The sequence below is a fragment of the Gadus morhua genome, chromosome 7 (assembly GCF_902167405.1).
Source record: "Gadus morhua chromosome 7, gadMor3.0, whole genome shotgun sequence".
NCBI lineage: Eukaryota > Metazoa > Chordata > Actinopteri > Gadiformes > Gadidae > Gadus > Gadus morhua.
This window is the reverse complement of record NC_044054.1, coordinates 24,666,789-24,686,353: the sequence shown is the minus strand read 5'-3', so window position 1 is coordinate 24,686,353 and position 19,565 is coordinate 24,666,789. Positions and strand designations below refer to the sequence as shown.

Here is a 19,565-nt window from a genome sequence, read left to right as displayed (position 1 = left end):
CTCTGTTTTCAATACGAAGCCAAAAGGAAAATCACCAGCCTTTTCTACCGCGACCATTAGCCCCTTGACCCTGCAGTCTACAGTTGGTACATTATGCTCTCTATTTATCGCCATGGTTCAATTGAACCCGTGCGTGACTACATCTTCTCCCCAACACAACAATAGCCTGGTGGAGTCAAAAGAGAAAAAAAGGTCGAGAACGACTATATACACTGTACATATCACAAAGATGGAAGAATATAAAATGGGGGAGGAAGGGAGGGAGGGAGGAAGCTATTTTAGGGGGTAAAAGCTTTGAGGGATGGTTGACATACGCAGCAGGGGAAACAGTGAGTGATTGCGCGCCCCGGGACTTCTGCACTACTGAAGACTGTCGAGGAGGGAGAGAGAGAAGGCATTTAGGGGACCGTCATCATTTATCCTTATGTAATTACTCTGGATTTCAATGGCAGCCGACCTCTGCACTCTTAACAGCAAGGAAAAGATATGGGCCCTGAAGGGGTCGTCTGAGGAAGAGGAAATTAACACATGAGAGAGATGGGGAGAGGAGGCGGTGAGAGAAGGGGTGGGGGGATGAGAGAGAGGTCTCTGAGGGAAAGAGAGGGAGAGAACGGCGACAGACAGGGGAAATGGAATGGTGGTTGGGGGCTGTCAAAGAATGAGAGGGGGAGAGAGAGAGAGCAAGAGAGAGCGAGAGAGGGAAGAGTTAGATTAACTCAACTAGATTAACCTAATTCCAACCATTACATCACTAAAACTATTAAAGTATTAGCACTATAGTATTCTGCCCTATACAAAGACATTCACATATATATTTTATTGTCTTTTAGACAAGACCAATTTTTTTAATTAGTAATATAAATATTCAGTATTCTATGTTGTTTCTTAATTTACTTTTTGTGCTTTGGCAATGTAAATGTATAGGCCTTCCATGTGGGTAAAGCCCTTTGAATCTTGAATCTGTACTCTCTGGAGGGAGAACAAAGAAAGAGAAGAAAGGGGGAAGAGTCTGGAAAGAGAAAGAGCAAGGAACAAGAAGAGAAGAAAGACAGAGAAACATGGAAGCCAAGGGACAATCAAACAGGTGTCCCAGTGACGGTTCAGCAAGATGTCAGCTCTGATGATTTATCACCAGTCATCAGAATGATTCCTGATTAATCAGCCAATCGGCTGTCAGAATGGTGAATAATGAATGGCCCATCAAGTTGAGGGTGAAGTGAGGAGAAGGGTTCGAGAGAGACTGTGGGAGATGGCTTTTCTCGCAAGCAGGCAGATCAGCCCTCTCACATGGATTCAAATGATGTGTCTGCCTTTTACATTGGTCATAACAGATGAGCTCATGAGCAGGGAGGTTAGCTCAGTGTCAGGTGGGGGAGGGCGCTGGGTTGACTTGGAAAGACACTCAGCTGATAGGGTCAGTGTATTATTTAGCTCAGTCGATGTTTCAAACATCTCAAGCTTGTTTTTCATGCATAGAGCCCATATCAAAGGTACACTGCGTTATCAAATCGGCAGTATAACATGGTCATTCAACAGTACAACTCTTACAAATGAGATAAAGGTAACCTACAAAGTGATAAAAACACATAAAAGGGATTTACAAGGGATCGCCGGAAGTAAAAAAAAAGGTTACTGTAAATCCCATAAATATTCGCTCTATGACGGAGAGTTAAAGTTTCTAAATCGGTCCGCTGTCTAGTATGTTTAATGCATTATAACCCTTCATGATAGAATTTAGTTGAATTCTTCCACAGATTCACCCTGCCCCCTCTCTCTCTTCTCTCTCCCTCTCTCCCTCTCTCCCTTCTCTCTCTCTCTCTCTCTCTCTCTCTCTCTCTCTCTCTCTCTCTCTCTCTCTCTCTCTCTCTCTCTCGTATCCCATTATAAATTCTCATTAAAATTTCTCTCTTTTCATTTTGCTCTGCCGTAATCCTGTGAAACAAGTGTCTCCTCTGCTGCTTGCTCAGACGGGTGAGATATTTGGCAAAGGAATCCTGCCGTCATCGCAAAGATGCTGTTGGAACGAGAAAGGGCAAGAGAGATAGAGGGAAGGGGATCGAGAGAGTGAGAGAGAGAGAGAGAGGAGAGAGAGAAGAGAGGAGAGAGAGAGAGAGAGAGAGAGAGAGAGAGAGAGGGGAGAGAGAGAGACGAGAGAGAGAGAGAGAGAGAGTAAGAGAAGACGGAGAGAGAGAGAGAGAGAGAGAGATGAGAGAGAGAGAGAGAAATGAAAAGTAATTAATATCAGGGGAAGTTTTTGGGCTCTGTCTGTATGTCAGCTGATGATGTGTGTGTGGGTGTAGAGAATATTCATTAGAATCTTATTGTTGTTGTTTATTAGAGTCTTCTGCTAGTATTCATAAGCATAAGCGATGCCTTCTCCTCTAGCTTCATGGTACCCAAAGAGCAAATCACTTCTGGCAGAGCAGGGCACTTCTGTTAATGCACATTGTGTGGTGTGTGTGTGTGTGTGTGTGTGTGTGTGGTGTGTGTGTGTGTGTGGTGTGTGTGTGTGTGTGTGTGTGTGTGTGTGTGTGTGTGTGTCTTCTGTAAACATATCATGCGTTTGCATACAGACTTGTTGCAAACATAGACACACACACACACACACACACACACACACACACACACACACACACATACACACACACACACACACACACTCTCACATTTTGCACCCAAGCCTCAAAATTGAGTATGGCAGGAACATGAATATTTAAGTATTGAGCCGCAGGTGTAGTAGAAGGTAGACGCCATTCCTTGAGTCTTAGCACATCATTTATTCAACAGGCGCAGGCTTCAAAGTGGGCTTAAACTTTCCCCTTTTCTCCCTGTGTTCTCTATAATCAGGCCCATCATCTGCTCCTCTCTGCTTCACCTCGGCCTCCCCCCGCCCCGTGGCTCCCAGTTGCTGTGGAAATGCTCCAGCTCCAGTCAAAGTCCTTGTTTGTCTGTTTCCCCGCGTAGTGGAGGCCATATTGGTTCCATAAGCATTAGTGTTTGGGGCCAGGATGGCTGCTGCTAATAAGAACCCTGGACTTCTCAATGTGAAGGCAATTATTTCAGTTTACGGGTATGCAGTTAAATGCAACTAAACAAATACTCATTACTAACCCACGCGTCCACACTCTCACACGCAACTCACACATCCACACTCGCAACACACACACACACACACACACACACACACACACACACACACACACACACACACACACACACCCACACACACGATCTGTACAGACAGAATTCAAGGAATATGAAGTACGTACTTCGTGTGTAGCCTACTTGCTGCTTGCATGTGCATTTGCCTGTGTGCGCGCTTTGCATAGTTGTGTGTGTGTGTGGTTGTGTGTGTGTGTGTGTGTGTGTGTGTGTGTGTGTGTGTGTGTGTGTGTGTGTGTGTGGTGTGTGTGTGTGTGTGTGTGTGTGTGTGTGTGTGTGTGTGTGTGTGTGTGTATGTATATATGTGTGTGTGTGTCTGTGTGGGTGTACATGTTGTGTATGTAAGAGCAGCAGTGTGTAGGGTGTGTGTGATTAGTTCTCAGGCTGGCCTGATGGATGGGAGTGATGGAGTGCAGGTGGAGGGCAGGTGGAGGAGAACAGGAACCTCTCAAACCAGACATCACCACTGCGCCCTACAAACTGTCCCCACAGCGCTGCCAAATGGACTAGAATAGAATACAGCAAGATAGATGGATTGATACCTATTGCCATATGCTGTATGGCTAATTCATTATCTTCTGGGACCTGCTTTACTGAAGTACATTCATCAGTGAAGTGAAGCCCTGCGCACATGCCCCCCCCCCCCCCCCCCCCACACACACACACACACACACACACACACACACACACACACACACACACACACACACACACACACACACACACACACACACACACACACACACACACACACACACACACACACACACACATCCGCTGTGGTACAGACAGAGACACACAACTTGACTTGCAGACACTTCTGAAAACATTTATTGCCATATATAGAAGACATACATAAATACAATGATAATCCTGTTTGGTTTCATGTATTTTCAACTCATATCTTCAATGTTTAAATATTAGTACTGGGGCCAATGGTTCACTCCACCATATGAACCTTGGAAATAGCATTACTCAGGTCATCTGTTGTCAAACTTCTATTGGCTGATTTGAGATACATCCATTATATGGGGAAATGTCACTGTATTTCATTAGCATTTAAGGGTGAACGATCCCGAGAGGACACTATGATCTTGGCCGAGGCGTTAGTCCCAACAGCGTTACAAGGTTGTTACAGGGACCCAAGTGGTTCTACAGTGAATTGCAGTCAGACCTGATAGTACCGGCCATTGTACAAATTAGGACTATGATCTTAGGCATTTGTTTTTTTTCACCTGCTGCACATACATCACTCACTCCACTCAGAACTTCACCCTTAACATTGACGGCTCCACCATCACCCCCTCCACAAAAATCCGTAACCTTGGAGTTATCCTGGACCCCACTCTCTCCTTCCTCCCCCATGTTAACCATATTACCAAAACTGCCTTTTTCCACCTCCGAAACATCGCCCGCCTCCGCCCCAACCTGTCAACTACCGCTGCTGCGACACACATCCACGCTTTTATTTCATCCAGGCTTGACTACTGCAATGGTCTTCTCTACGGCACCACCAACAAAGTCCTCAAAAAACTTCAATATGTCCAGAAACTCAGCTGCACGCCTCCTCACTGGTACCCGCTCCAGAGAACACATCACACCTGTCCTCCGTGAACTCCATTGGCTTCCTATTAAACTCTGAATCAACTTCAAAATCTTACTCATCACCTACAAGGCCCTCAACAGCCTAGCCCCCCCCTACCTTGCCGACCTCCTCCATCACCACGCTCCCTCCCGATTCCTCAGGTCCATCTCTGTCAACCTGCTACAAGTTCCACGGACTGAGCGACGAAACTTGGGGTGATCGGCCTTCTCAGTTGATGCCCCTTTGGAATTCACTCCCCTCCCACATCAAAATCTCTCCAACCCTCTCTTCTTTCAAATCTGCACTCAAAACATACCTTTTCACACTAGCCTTCCCCACCTAACTCCCACCTTATTCTTCATGTTTAACCTCTGTTTTTCTTATAGTCTGTCTTACATAGTTTTGATAGGGCAATATGTAAAGCGTCCCAGAGTACCATATTAAGGGGTTTATAAATTTCATTTATTATTATTATTATTATTATTATTATTATTATTATTATTATTATTATTATTATTATTATTCATGAATCTTAGGCGTATTAACATTTCTCTCAATTTACCAATTTAGGGGCATCCATGCTGTGTTCTGCTTGTTTATGTGTGGATATTAAGAGCCTTGACTTAATTGCTGAGGGCCAGAGGGTTGAGGGCAGCTTTTCCATTTTATGATTCAAATCGGATAGATTTTGTGTTTTTTGGCCGTCCATTAGCGTATTGTTTGCGCGTCTCCTGAAAGTGAAAATGCAGCTAAACCAGAACGTAAAGGATTTAATATAAGAGTTAATATAATATACTATACCAATATAATACTACTAATAATAATAATCATAATTTAAAACCGATCAAAAGAAAAACAAATTAAAATATGCCCTCATACTGCTGCCATGAGGCGCTGTCGAAGGCAGTTCCTGAGTTTTGACTACGATGAAGGGGGACATCGGTGGCGTCAATTAAATAAACATCCGATTTTAGAATATTGTTAATATAGGCAAAAGAACATGAGCCTCAAACCGTATGAGGCTCATGGTTTTTGACTAAATTAACAATATTCTAAAATCGGATGGATTTCTATTTTTTTTTAGTCAAACCCCACAATCGAGTGTCAATATGGTATGCTGCCAAAATATTGCGTTTGGCTGTTAAAATCAATCCGCAATTTTGTTAAATTCAAATGCATATAATACTGACATACATAGGCCTACGTGTGGTTTCTTTTCAAACACTTGGGGGACCTGATTCCACCGCTTTGAGGACGCTGGTCAGCGCCAGGCAGTTGCCTCGGCTTCCTGCCGCTAGGGGGAGTTGTCCAAGTCGTAGGTACTCGTCGTTTCACACGAAGAAGAGCGAAACTAGCAGAGGCTAAATATTGACGGAAAATGGCTGAACGCGAATGCGGCTGCGATTTCGTGCGACTCAAAAGATAAAATCTGAAGCAATCTACGTTGTTTAAAAGCAAACAAGGCAATAACCAAGCAGAAATCATGTTCAAAAAGGCGAAAGAGCGAACCTCCGACGGAGAAGAAACGACTCGGACGAGGACGAGCAGCCCTCTACGCCGGCCAGACGTGCGGGCCTGTGGTGGAGGAGATCCCGTTCATGGAGACCAGCTTCGCAGCAGTCCGCGCCGCCGAGATCCCAGCATGGCAACAACGGCTTCCAACATAATAATATTAATCATTAATTTAAAACCAATCAAAAATGAAAGAAAGAAATTCAAAGAAATATGCCCTCCTCCTGCTGCCATTGCGGCGCCGTCGAAGGCCAGTTTGCTGAGTTTTGACGACGATGAAGGTGACAGATTAACGTTAACGTCCAACACACGCAATGGTCAACAGTACATGAAGTTTATGGTATCATGAAGTATTTGGAAGGCTTTCGTTAAATAATTTGATGAACATATCGTCTGAAATAGTTGTGCCATTGTTGTAGTCCGTATCACTGGTCGTTCATGGTGAGTTAGTATCGGTGCATCCTAACATGTTATGAAGATCTTGTGTTATACCTTGATTTGTTGCGCAGAGGGATCCGAGGTGTTCAGGGTGAAGAAATCGAATTACAGCAAGAAGATTGTCAAACAGTTGAAGAAGGAATATAAGGAGGACTTGGAAAAGACCGGCCCTGTGAAACAGGAGCCTAGTTCAGGTGGGTAAATGCCATCCATTCGATTGGCAATGACTCAATCTTGGATGTTTTTTTGTAATCATTGTAATGAGCGATGACTGGAATTTATTCAGTAATGAGTTTATCTTTTTTTTTTTATGCATAAAAGGTATTGGGACATGATTTGTTAGTCCCTGAAATTGTTCCTTTGGATTACGGTTATCCCGAAGGATGTTATGTAATGGATGTTTTTTACTGCTTGAAAGTTAAACGCAATATAGCATGTTATTAAGTATTCTTGTTTATATCCAGATGGCCCATTATTGCCCCCTATGATGATCAAAGAGGAGCCCCGCAGCACGGTGGGAGGTGACCAAGGGGTGCAGGAGATGGAGTTGGACGGCATTGAGGTCCACGAAGAAGAGGCTCCCAGGGGCTTAGTCTCCCAGGGACATGCCCCTGTCGTCAAGGGAAACGTCATGGCGGGTTCCTTCAACACCCTGTCGTCCCTTAGCAGCCTCAGGCCAGGTAACGCATATACACACACGAGCACAAACCAAAAAACACACTCGACAGTCACAACAAATATCATCTCCTGTTTGTGTCGTCTTATGTTAAGTCACAAACTAAAAGTTAGGCAGTTGTCTATCAAAGGTAATTAGTTGTTTTTCGTGTGAGATGCAAGGAAACATTTTAATGAAATAGCCATCACCATTACTGAGCACATGTTTCTAAGCTTTCGTCGTAATCTTTATTTTACCGATCAAAGCAACGTTAATGCTCATTTAAACCGATGGCGTTAACTAACATGTTAACTATCATAGCTGTCACGCGCCTCATTAGAGATTTTTCTGTTAATCCCGAACCTCACTCCCATCAGCTCTCCTCTCTCTAGCAGTTGTTTACATAAACCATGGTCGAGGTGTACTGCCTCTGAAATGTTTGAGAGACTTTTGAAACCAATTCATTTGATGAGCTGGGATCACAGCAGTGTTTTGTTACTATTTTTCATTTTTTTATTCAGTCTTTTATGTAAAGCCATGCTGGCTCTGTTGCATGTATGCCACCTATTCGTTCTGATTATAATAAATTGTGTATTATGAAACAACCTTCAGGTTTCTTTAGGGTTCTAACCTAAGGAGAATACTCTGAATATAAACTGTAAATTGAGCATTATCATTATTACATAAATATTGTGATGATTATCTATCAATGTAAAGAAACATGACATAATTGTTGTCCATTTCGTCCAACCCCACTGCCACATTATGTTATCGACACCTCAGTCGACAACCAGTGCATTTAAAACGACTTTTAAATGATTAATCACAAGAGCACATGTTTGCCTTCTTGCTGTGCATCCCTTTGCTGGAGCCAATTCCATGACAATAGTTTCAAAGGCACGCTACATGTCGGTCTGATTTGAGTATTTCCCCAGTGACTTACTCTTGTTCTCCTCCACCAACACAACCACCACCACCAGGGGAGATCCCGGACGCCGCGTTCATCCACGCGGCACGGAAACGGCGCCAGCTCGCCAGGGAGCTGGGCGGCGAGCCCCCCCTGGTGGAGACAGACGCCCCAAGAAGCGGCTGACCGCGCGAGGATGAGGAAGAGCAGGACGGCAGCGACGACGAGGACGACAAGAGGATCAACTTCAGCGGTGTGAAGAACAAGAGCCAGCGCAGAAGATCGCAGAGGAGATAGGTAGGCCTCGCCCTGCACTGGAGGAAAAACGGGGAGACATCGGTAGGGAGCTCGTAGGAGTTAAGATATATTAGGGGGGTGCTAAGGGGAAGACAGAGGGACCGGTAGGATGTTCAGGAGGGACAGGGGAGATGAGTAGGGGGTTCTTGAGGATAAGCGGTTGCTGGATTAAGATTCTGTTGTGGAATCTAAATGGATGAAATTCTGGATCAACATTACGGTAATGATGGAAATTCACCACGATCAACTAATTGTGCTTGTTACGTCCCCATCCCTTCTGGCCATGTTGTCATTCTGGCAATACAGCTTGGCTGTGATGGAGAAACGGCTCCAAAGACGAGTGCCGTGTTGGAAGTGCCACTCTGGCAAAGTGATCTCCTTCATTCGCGCTCTCTGTCTCTCTCGTCCCCGCCAGGCATCGAGGGCAAGTGACGACGAGGCTCTGGATACGGGCCACGACGAGGAGCTGAGCCGCTGGGAGCAGGAGCAGATCCGGAAGGGGATCAGCATACCACAGGTGGGCCCCGCACTCGAACCCACTCTCGCTCTCACTCTTTCCCTTCCAACACTGTCTTAATCACTCACTCATTCGCATCACAATCCTTTCACGACACGCACTCATACAGTCGCTCTCTATCACGACAAACTCACTCATAATCACACACAGACGCACTCCGCCTCGTTTCACCTCCTGAAACTCTTACTCTGTCACTCACATCCGCACACCGCACATAGTCAGGTCCTCATTCACTCTCTCTCCCCGTTACACGCTCCCCCTCTGATAGCCCGCCCCGGTGTGTCCCCAGGTGCAGAGCAACCCCCCAGAGGACAACACGGCCTACTACCAGAACAGCTACGAGACGCAGCCCTACGGTGCCTCCTACAACATGCCCTACACCTACAGCACCGTGGACGCCCGCCGTGGCCCCGGCCGCCCCTAGTCAGCGGGCCCGTCCCCTACAGCGGCCCCGCTGCGGAGCTGGCCCCGGTCTCCTCCGATCTGGTAAAGAAACGCCTACGGGACAGGTAGGGTGGAGCGGCAGGCCCGGCGACACCAGCCGTCACCCCTCAGTAGATCCATGTCACTAAGGGGCCGGGAGGGTTTGTGAAGACCATTTCCGCTCAAGAATAGAATGAGGAAGTCGGGTTACAAAGGCCACACCTTTTGTCTGGGGAGTCAAGCAGACAGAGGACTCTGTTTGACTTTTCTGACCTCCCTCCCCATTAAGTCTTGTTACAAGCCTCAATTAATGGGTAAGTAAGCCGACTACCACTTAGGAGAGAGAGAAGCCCTTATATTCGCTCTGAACATGTTCGAGGACAAATGATCATCACAGAGACAGTGTTTTGTTTTAATTAGTTTAGCCTTATATTGACAGGATAGTACGCTCATATTTAGTTGAAACAAGTGGGAATACAATTGAGATAGCACAGGGCTGCAAGCTGGAGTGGACCCTGCGTCGCTACAAGGTGTCAGACTTCGCGCACTATCGAGTTGAGCCGTGACCCGACCCTAGCTTACCTCACGCTGTCTTTTCCTTGTGTGTGTGTGTGTGTGTGTGTGTGTGTGTGTGTGTGTGTGTGTGTGTGTGTGTGTGTGTGTGTGCGTGTGCGCGCGCGCGACTCCTCAGGCTGGGCCAAATGCGCACAGGCCACGAGGCTAACGCCAAGCGCTACGATCAGATCGTCGACGAGCTCACCGCCTCCGACTCGGCCATACACCGCCTGGAGGGCTCGTCCAATGACAATGCAGAACAATATAAATTCTTGCAGGAGATGCGAGGGTATGTTGGAGACTTGCTTGAGTGTTTCGGTGAAAAGGTAAGGGATGAGTTTTCGCCGCTGACATGCGTTTCCCCCCCCCTCCTTTTTTAGAGTTTGAGCTGTGCGTTTGTATGTATTGTAAAGGTGACTTCACCCCGTTTGATTGACACTGTGTGAACTGCACCGGTCCAGGCGCGAGGTGCCTGCTAATGCTTTATGAATCGTTTTAATTAGTCGCTTGTAGTGCCATTTGAAAGCTTCAGGGAAACTGAGCGGGCAATCCAGACATTAATAAAGATTAATACACAACTGATGACAACAGCACATGTTTCAATGTTTGTGTCTATTATAAATTGTAGGTGTTGTAGCAAAAACCGGGTGGACTTATGATAGTAAAAGCATTCTGGGTGATAATGTTAATTCTTAGGATCTTCTCTGCACTGGTTTTCAGCACACTTTTATTACATTCATGAAAAATATAAATAGGGTATTGGTATGTAATGTTAATGAACGGGTTTGCACTTCCATGTCAATATAAGAGCCAGTATGCGTTGTGCTACAATAAGTATTTATTGCCACAGCTGCACTTGTATAGAAGTGTCCTATTCAGAGATGTGCTAACGTGAACGTCCTTAGGGTGTCTTAATACACGTGTTATTTCTGCATGTACATCCTCAATAGTTGTGCACTCATCAACCAGTCCAAAATAACTAACCTGCCTATTTTTAGGGTCGTTCGAGGTCCCCTTTCTTTGGTGTGACAGTTCTTTGGTGAAACACTGGAACTGACTGCAGGCTGTTATACAGGCATCCTCTAACTAATGTTCATCCTAACTCAAGCAGGATAGGAGAGGTGTGTTGTAGTCTTTTTGGTAGTGATCCCTTTGTACACAGGCTTCATTTATCTTTGGTCTTAACCAAGAGCTGAAGACTGACCTAAAGCGCCACCGGTATACGGTGTCCAGTAATAGGACACGCCTTATGTCCATCCAGGCCTCCCACCAATCTGACATCCCCCCCTGGCTCGGAAGTCCCGCCCATGTATTGCTCAGACGTCACAAAAGGCATCATATGTTTCAGGTGCCCACCATCCTGGAGCTGGAGTCGGCCATGCACCAGTTACTAAGGCAACGGGCCGCGCGTCTCGTCCAGAGAAGACAGGATGATATAAAAGATGAATCGGCGGAGTTTGCAAGCCTTTCAAGTCAGTCCATCTTGAAGGTTTTTATTGCTCATAACGACCTCGTTGGTTCGCTGTGCAAGAGAGTGCGTGTGTGTATATATAATAATATTTAGTCTACCATTGGGTCATCTTACTTAGATTTACCCATGTGTACAATTTCGCCTGTGTTTCTGTATGTGAGCGTGCGATTGTGTGTGTGTGTCTGTGTGTGTGTGTGTGTGGTGAGAGAGACGCGGGGGAAAAGCTGCTAGTGGTCCATGTGTATCTGAGCTACACGTATCTTGGAGGCCGTAGCTAGTAGCCTCCACACACGTGACTAGAGAGTGATGTGTTATCGGTGTGACATTACTGTTACATTGACTTTAACCTGTTGCAAGCGGTCGCCAGGTAAGTCCCTTCAAGTACATAGACTTAAGACTATGTCATCACTTGATTACGGTGTGTGTGTGTGTGTGTGTATGGGGGAGGGAGGGGACGGGGTAATAGCCAACGCTCCAGAAGGCAAAAACTTTTGATTGTAATATATTGGTGATCTGCCAAGCGCCTGTGGCTCTGGTCTAATGATCCCTAGAATCAGGTCCAATCAACTCTATAATCAAGTCTATTGATCTAGAGTAGCTGTTAGTGGTATGTGGCTCAGCCCCTGCCCTTTCTCTGCGATTGTAACTTGGCACCTGTCTCTTCCAGGCAAAGCCGTCATGGCACCCAGCCTCGACTCGTTCGGCAGGGACCGCACTGCCTACCAGGAGCACGCACGCCAGCGCAGGATAGCCGAGCGAGAGGCCCGCCGGTAGGTGTTCCGCCCGTCGTCCCATACCTTTGCATGATCTAGGCTCCCGTCTCTCAAATTCTATCGCTGTCCAAATCCATCACTCCTATTCTCTTTCCGAATCCATCCGTCCAAAAAAATTTGCAAATGTATTCCTTTTCTAAAAAACGGGACTCTCCACTGTTGATGTCAACCGTTTAGAGTGCTAAGTTATTCGGGGCCGATGGCTGTTTTTGTGTCTGACATTGTCCCGCCGTGTGACCTCGTAGGACTCGCAGGCGGCAGGCCCGGGAGCAGGACGGAAAGAGGGCGGAGCACCGCGAAGGCCTGTCCTCGGACGATGAGGAGACGTCCACCGACATCACCAGCTTCGACACGGAGAGAGGTAGGTCCCGTCACTAGGGCTGGCCCGAATTATTCGAATATTCGTTCGGAAAATTAGTATTCAAAGCTTAAATCAGTATTCGGAGCTTCGTCTTTTTTTTTTTTCACGTACGTGACGTTAACAGAGCGAGGGAGGCAAACTATAAGCGTCGGCGACGCCAAGCAGAGAAGCGAGAGAGGTGGAGGAAGAATAGATATTACTTAGGCCTACTAATTAACGTTCAAAAGCTATTAAATCTTCAACAAAATATGCAGATACTGTCAAAATCGGTTCCAGGGAGTATACAGGGATTATTAATGTCGTTTTTGATGGTGTTTTTTTCTGGAACGAGTATTCGAATGTTCGCTCGGAAAAACCAACGAGTATTCGAAGCCTGAAAAATGGCATTCGGGCCAGCCCTACCCGTCACGCCTGCTCCCTTCAGCCTCCCAGTGGTGCCAGCAGGCCCGGGTTAAGGCGCATCCCTGTGGAGTTAAATAAAGTCTGTCGTCGACTAGCACTCCATTTGATCCCCTGTTATTACATTCCGCCGCGTCGAGCTGTCTTGTATTGAGGTTAATGGGGATTCTCAATAATTGCTATGATTCTCTCAATCATAGGGAGTCATTCCCCTAGTTATCCTTGAAGCAGGACACCTTGAGAAGAAACTCAGATTGCAATGGGTCGCATGAATGATAGCTGGTAAACACTAGGGCTGTAACGATACACAAATTCACGATTCGGTTTGTATCACGATTTTTGACCCACGGTTCGATACATCCCACGATTCTTTTAAATGTAAAAAGCATTTTATTTAAACAACACTTAAATACCAATTATCTTAATGTAACATTTAATAACAAATAATTTGGAACACTGAACAGATTTGAACCGAAAGAATACTATTAAAGTATAGCTAAATTAATAAAGAAATAACCAAAGATTGCAGTTGGAGGATGCTTTTTGCTGGTAGGCATAATAGGGCCCCTTTAACTGTTTGGTTGGTTTATTCAAATATCCTTATTAGCGCTTCTTATAAGGCTATGTAGCTTAAATAATGACATAATCAGGCCGTATAGAATGCAACATGTTTAATAGCCTAACTTTCAATAGATGAGGAAAAACATGAACGTCGCAATAACGAGGCATAGTGTTACGAGTAGCATATGTGTATGCGCAAGAATGGCAGTGTGCGTATGCGTGTGTGAGTGACGTCAGCGAGTGAGTGGACGAGCGAGGAGAGCGAGCGGTAGCGCGTGTGTCTAGTGAAGAAGCGAACGAGTCCGGTAGAATAAAGTACCCATCCTGTCAATAATTGGTGGCCGCTTCATTCCGACCTATAAGCAGACAAACTGCCAGTCAAATCACACAAAACAATAGAGACAGGATCACACAGGCATTTTTTTTCGCGCTTGGCCCACTCTGGATAAATGTCGTTCATATCGCATATGAGGACTTCGACGGCTGTGGAGAAATGCAATCCTCCGTTGCCACGGAGAGCTGTCATCACAGAGAGGGCATCTCGTCACATATTTACGGCATCGATAGGAGGGGGCGCTGTCAGCAGACTATTATTTAGACAAATTATTAGCAAATTTCAATCTGACATTTTGACCGAAGAGCTAGAAAGGGCATATCGCGCTTCTGCCTTCTCACACCGTGAGACAGGTTCGTGGCTTTGAGTATCGTGATTTTCGGTTTGATACGCGTATCGTTACAGCCCTAGTAAACACAGATCCCTTCATTTGTGGTCCTCAGATCGTATTGTGCGGGAATGTAAGAAGGTGTTTGAGGACGCGGTGGAAGACTTCCACTCCCTGGACTTTATCAAGGCACGCTTCGAGGTGTGGCGGCGGGACTATGTCCAGTGTTACAGAGAGGCCTACATCGGCTTGTGTCTCCCCAAACTCTTCAACCCGCTGGTCCGACTGCAGCTCATAACCTGGAGCCCCCTACAGGTCAGTAGGTCCTCCAATACAATACTCACATTCATGGGTGGCAACGTTGGGTTTCTAACCCCTTTCCCTGGCGGTGGTGAGGCCTTGCTATGCTGAGCTAAGAAAGGACCACAAACTACTGTATGTTTACTAAAATGTCATTTAGCGTACTTTTTAATCTCAGTTGAGATTTTGTTTGATTTGGGGTTTAAACTCTGAACCTTTGGTTTGGGAGTCAAACGCGCCTTGCAGTAGACTCTCTGTTGATGCTGTCTAAATGTGCTTGAATAATCAAACTAATAATAATCACCGTCCTGGCAGGCGGAGTGTGCCAACTTTGAGTACATGCTGTGGTTTGAGTCCCTGCTGTTCTACGGCTGTGAGGAGCAGGGGCCTTTACGGGCCGGAGACGTGGACGTCAACCTGCTGCCCGCCATCGTGGAGAAGGTGCTGATCTCCAAGCTGTCGGGTAAGCACACACACACACACACACACACACACACACACACACACACACACACACACACACACACACACACACACACACACACACACACACACACACACACACACACACACACTACTCCTAGCCCCGAACCTTTACCTTCCCCACATCCTCCTACTTGAAGTGTAAACTTATAACAAATGTTCGACCTGCCGAATCATTTACCTAATCCTTTTTTGGGAAATTAAAGTAAGACATTTCAACTGACCGCTCCGACCATTTGCTAATATATCATTACCTTTCTGCTCTTCACGTTGGCAGCCATTGGTCATAGGGCTAACTGACGTACTATGGTACCTTATGGTTTAGAGAAGGTAATTGGAACCAGGGTGTCCGCGCATCCTTAAAAAGTCTTAAAAAGTCTTAAATTCATGTTTCTAAATTGAAGGCCTTAAAAAGTCTTAAATACTGTAACGCAAGGTCTTAAATTCGTCGGGGCAGGACTGTTTTTTATTTATTTTTCTCGTGGGACTTTTCACGAAGGACATGTAGAGAGGCTTCTTTCTTGCTAGCTGCATATATAAACGATTATCTGCGTGCTTGCTAGATAGTCTGCGACAATGGGTAGGTGCGAATCCAAGGACAGTTGGCTGGAAGACGTCCGTTTCCGAAGTTGCCTCGCGTATGTTGCCAACCCCCACCATTGCGTGTTTTAGGACTTAAATGTCATTCAATGTGGTATTAAAAAGGTCTTAAAAAGTCTTAAATTTGACTTGCTGAAACCTGCAGCTACCCTGATTGGAACAACTACAGCCATATGATCAAAATTCTTCACTGAATTGTCCACGGTAGACTTTGTGGGGAAAATTATAAATAAAAGCAATAAATAAAACACTCTTATGCCGCTTTTCCACTGCATGGTACCAGCTCGACACGACTCGACTCAGCTCGCATTTTTTGCGTTTCCACCGCGAAAACATGGTATCTGGTACCTGAAGTGGCTGCTTTTTCTAGTACCGCCTCGCTCTAGGTTCCAAGCGGCTGAGCCGATGCTAAAAGGTGACGTCGGCAGACGGCCGGCCACTGATTGGCCAGAGAGTGTGACGAAGTCACGAGAGCGACATGGCAACCATGCTGGTAACAGCCATAGCAGCGCCGCAGCCAACATATTCCACTTCTTCAACATGCCAGCTAATAATATGAACACGAATACCATCGCATCGATGTTCTCCATTGTTGTTATGTGGGTTCTGTCCATGTGTGGGTTACGTAGGTGTTGTTTGCGTCGCGTACAAAAATACGTCACGGCCCTTTCACGCAGCCGACCCCGCCCACGTCCCGGAGGTACTATTTGCGGTGGAAAAGGACCCGCGCTGCTACCGTGTCGAGTCGTGTCGTGTCGTGTCGAGTCGAGCTACATGTGCGGTGGAAAAGCGGCATTATCCAGGCCCGGGAGACTGTAGTTGCTTGTTCATCATGGAGCCTCTGAGCTGAAGGCTAACCCAGCGGGCCTGGGGTGGGGGTGTGTTCCAGTGTTGGCGGAGCAGGTGTGGGACCCCCTGTCCAGCAGCCAGACGGCCAGGCTGGTGGGCTTCATACGCAGGCTGACCAGGAGCTACCCCACGGTGCTGCACGGGGACAACCGCTACACCGAGGTACTGCACACACAACCACCCACGCAGCTTCGAGGTCCCGAGTGGTCGGTTGGAACTGTGTTTGTCTGGAGAGGATTGGTTTAAAAAGTATCGAACACTTTATATCGAATGATGACGATAAAATACAACCTTGATGGAATCGAGGTTATAAATTAGTAAATGAATGAGTTTTTAGAAGAGGTCCCTTCAAGTCTTTAAGAAGGGGTATTTGAGAGATGGTTCTAATGCTGTACCATAATAACGGACACATTCGCTTCCCCTTCAGGAGCTGCTGAAGGCCGTGCTCCTCAGGACCCGACGCTCCCTGGACGAAGACGTCTTCCTGCCTCTCTATCCCAAGAAGTGAGTCCTGCAGAACTCTGGGCTGGAATCCCAATTATCCACGTTCAATATATTTTTTTGTTAAGAGGCGTGTATTGATTATTGTGAACTTATTTCGGCAGTGTCCTAGAGAATAAGAACGGTGGACCCTACCTATTCTACGAGAGACAGTTCTGGTCCTGTGTAAAGGTACGGATACATGCATTACACAAGCTCCTATTATAACTAACTTGGCCTGCTACATAGTGCTGTGACTGCTGTCTTCCCTTTTTTGCAGCCGTTGAGCCATAAAGCATAACGCTGATTGGCATATTTCCTTTGATTTGTAGCTGTTGAACCTGCTAGCATGGTTCTGTATGACGTGTCCAATTTAAAATTGGTTTTGTAGCATTGATCCGACTAATAACAGCAACCTGATCTATTTGCTGTCGCAGCTCCTTGGCAACATCCTGCAGTTTGAGGGCATCCTATCCAGCTCGTGTGTGCGGGAGCTCGCCCTGGACAGCACGTTGAACCGCTACATCCTCTCTGCCCTGCAGACCACCGACTCCACGGACGACAGCGTGCTCAAGTGCCAGCAGGTAGCGTCGTCCGTCGATTTTGGCTGCTGACCTCAGCTCGAGTCTGCATCGCTCTAAACCAGCAATCAGCATTTAAGAATCACGCCACACTAGTTAGTATGGCGTAGTTTGCTTGTGGGTATGACTCCTTCGGCAGTGTGTTATAGGTACAGCACGTTTAAAAAAATATGTATATTTAATAAAATATTCACCATCAAATAACTCTTGTTTATAAGCCAGCAGTCCCGTGTGAGTACATCTGCACATCCAACCAAACCCTGATCTGGTGTCGTCCTCCCCCCCCCCAGCTGGTTCAGTGTTTCCCCGCCCAGTGGTTCACGGGGATGACGGGCCAGAAGACGCTGCCTCAGCTGGAGCCGCTGTGCCGCTACCTGACGCACGTGGCCAGCACGCTGTACCGCGGCAGCCTGGCCGCCTCGGACCTGGAGCGCCGCTCACTAAAGTAAGTAAGGGGGCCTCCCGCACAGGGCTGGCAGAGAACACACTCCAGAGGAAGGCCGACGCCATACTTTGATCCGGGAGTGCGTGGGACTGTAGTAGCCTCACAGCCAATTTTTATATTTTAACAAATTTTGTATCGGCGTGATGATGGACGACGACGACCGCCCTCGTACAATCAGTAAACCCCACAGGTCACAGCCATGGGGGCAGGATGGTTGTAGTCATTGTTACGGCCATGGTTTCTGTTTGCCCTCGTACAATCAGTAAACCCCACAGGTCACAGCCATGGGGGCAGGATGGTTGTAGTCATTGTTACGGCCATGGTTTCTGTTTGCCCTTCAATCAGTAAATACTACAGGTCACAGCCATTGGGGCAGTCATGGGAGTAGTCATAGTTTCCGCCAAGGCTTTGGCAATGGTTGGATGGATCTCAGTCATGTATGCCGTTATTTATATATTTTTTTGGGATGGCTGACTAATGGGACTGGGTTTAAAGGAATTTAAATGAGACCATTCCCTGGGGGTACTGACTAAATGTGAATGTTTCCTGACTGTTACGGGATCTAATTGGGACTATTTCCCCGTTTCCACAGGGATCAGATCAAAGAGGTGGTGAAGATGCTGGGACAGATGAACGCACTGGACCACATCATCACCGTGGCAACGGAACACGGCATTAAGGACATCAAACCTCTGCTGGAAGCCAAGTAGTCGAGGACCGCTTACGGATCCCTACTTGGAGGCGTTTGGAGCACTTAATCCTTATTCCTAGGAAGTGTAAACCAACGACGAACATTGATGTAAATGGTGTGAATAATTGTACATTGTGTGAAGGGGAGGGAGGGGCATGAGAGTGTGTCCTTTTGGATTAAGACAGATTTTTATTTGAGATCTTGTAGTTTTTGGGTTCACTTCAAAGAGTATTTGTTGAAAGACTACGGACTGGACTACGTAATCCAAAACATGGAAGAAATTCGGGAAAAGAAGCAAACACCATGAAGTCCTGCATTTTGTTACCCGCGTTGATTCTTCAGAACTACTCTTTTAAATGCATCACATTAACGCTCCACTTTTGCTGGCTGTACAAATGCGAATCCACACAAAGCTCCATGGGTCTTGCCTGCGTTTGCCATTTTTCTGTTTGTGCCATCAGAGGAAGGCTCGAACATCTCATCTTCTTGTAACTTCAGAGAATGGAGTTACACTCTGGACACCATTTTTTGGGGTTCATGTAATTTCATCCTTCAGCTTCGTACTCATGTTTGAATTTTAATTGACTGAATAAAAAATGGATATCACAACTTTTATGGAACTTAAAATGTATGTTTATTTGTGCTCTACAAAGGATAATTTATAGGCCCACCGCCCTCTATATTCGCACTAAGTTAAATCTTCAATCCAAATGAGATGTGGTCAATAAACCAGCAAATCATGGGTTAAATAAAACAAATAATTTCAGACAGTCTCCAATTATGGAAAAATGCCAATTATATTCTTCAACAGCCATTTTCTCGGTTTCCTTTTGCTTATCGACGCCACCGTCACCCACT

At 46.3% G+C, this 19,565-nt stretch overlaps 1 protein-coding gene across 1 annotated transcript; it reads left to right on the top strand.

Moving 5' to 3' along the window:
* Positions 1 to 5,633: 5,633 nt before the first annotated feature.
* On the top strand, positions 5,634 to 19,320 carry paxbp1 (PAX3 and PAX7 binding protein 1). Its single transcript, XM_030361065.1, is given in 22 exon segments — positions 5,634 to 5,689; positions 6,226 to 6,296; positions 6,299 to 6,372; positions 6,375 to 6,540; positions 6,769 to 6,891; positions 7,162 to 7,377; positions 8,333 to 8,556; positions 8,972 to 9,073; positions 9,363 to 9,483; positions 9,486 to 9,582; positions 10,188 to 10,377; positions 11,400 to 11,523; positions 12,190 to 12,292; positions 12,541 to 12,656; positions 14,394 to 14,593; positions 14,894 to 15,041; positions 16,551 to 16,672; positions 16,938 to 17,014; positions 17,116 to 17,182; positions 17,428 to 17,574; positions 17,862 to 18,016; positions 18,609 to 19,320. Coding segments are annotated over 22 exon segments (2,817 nt in total). The 3' UTR covers positions 18,727 to 19,320.
* The last annotated feature ends 245 nt before the right edge of the window (positions 19,321 to 19,565 follow it).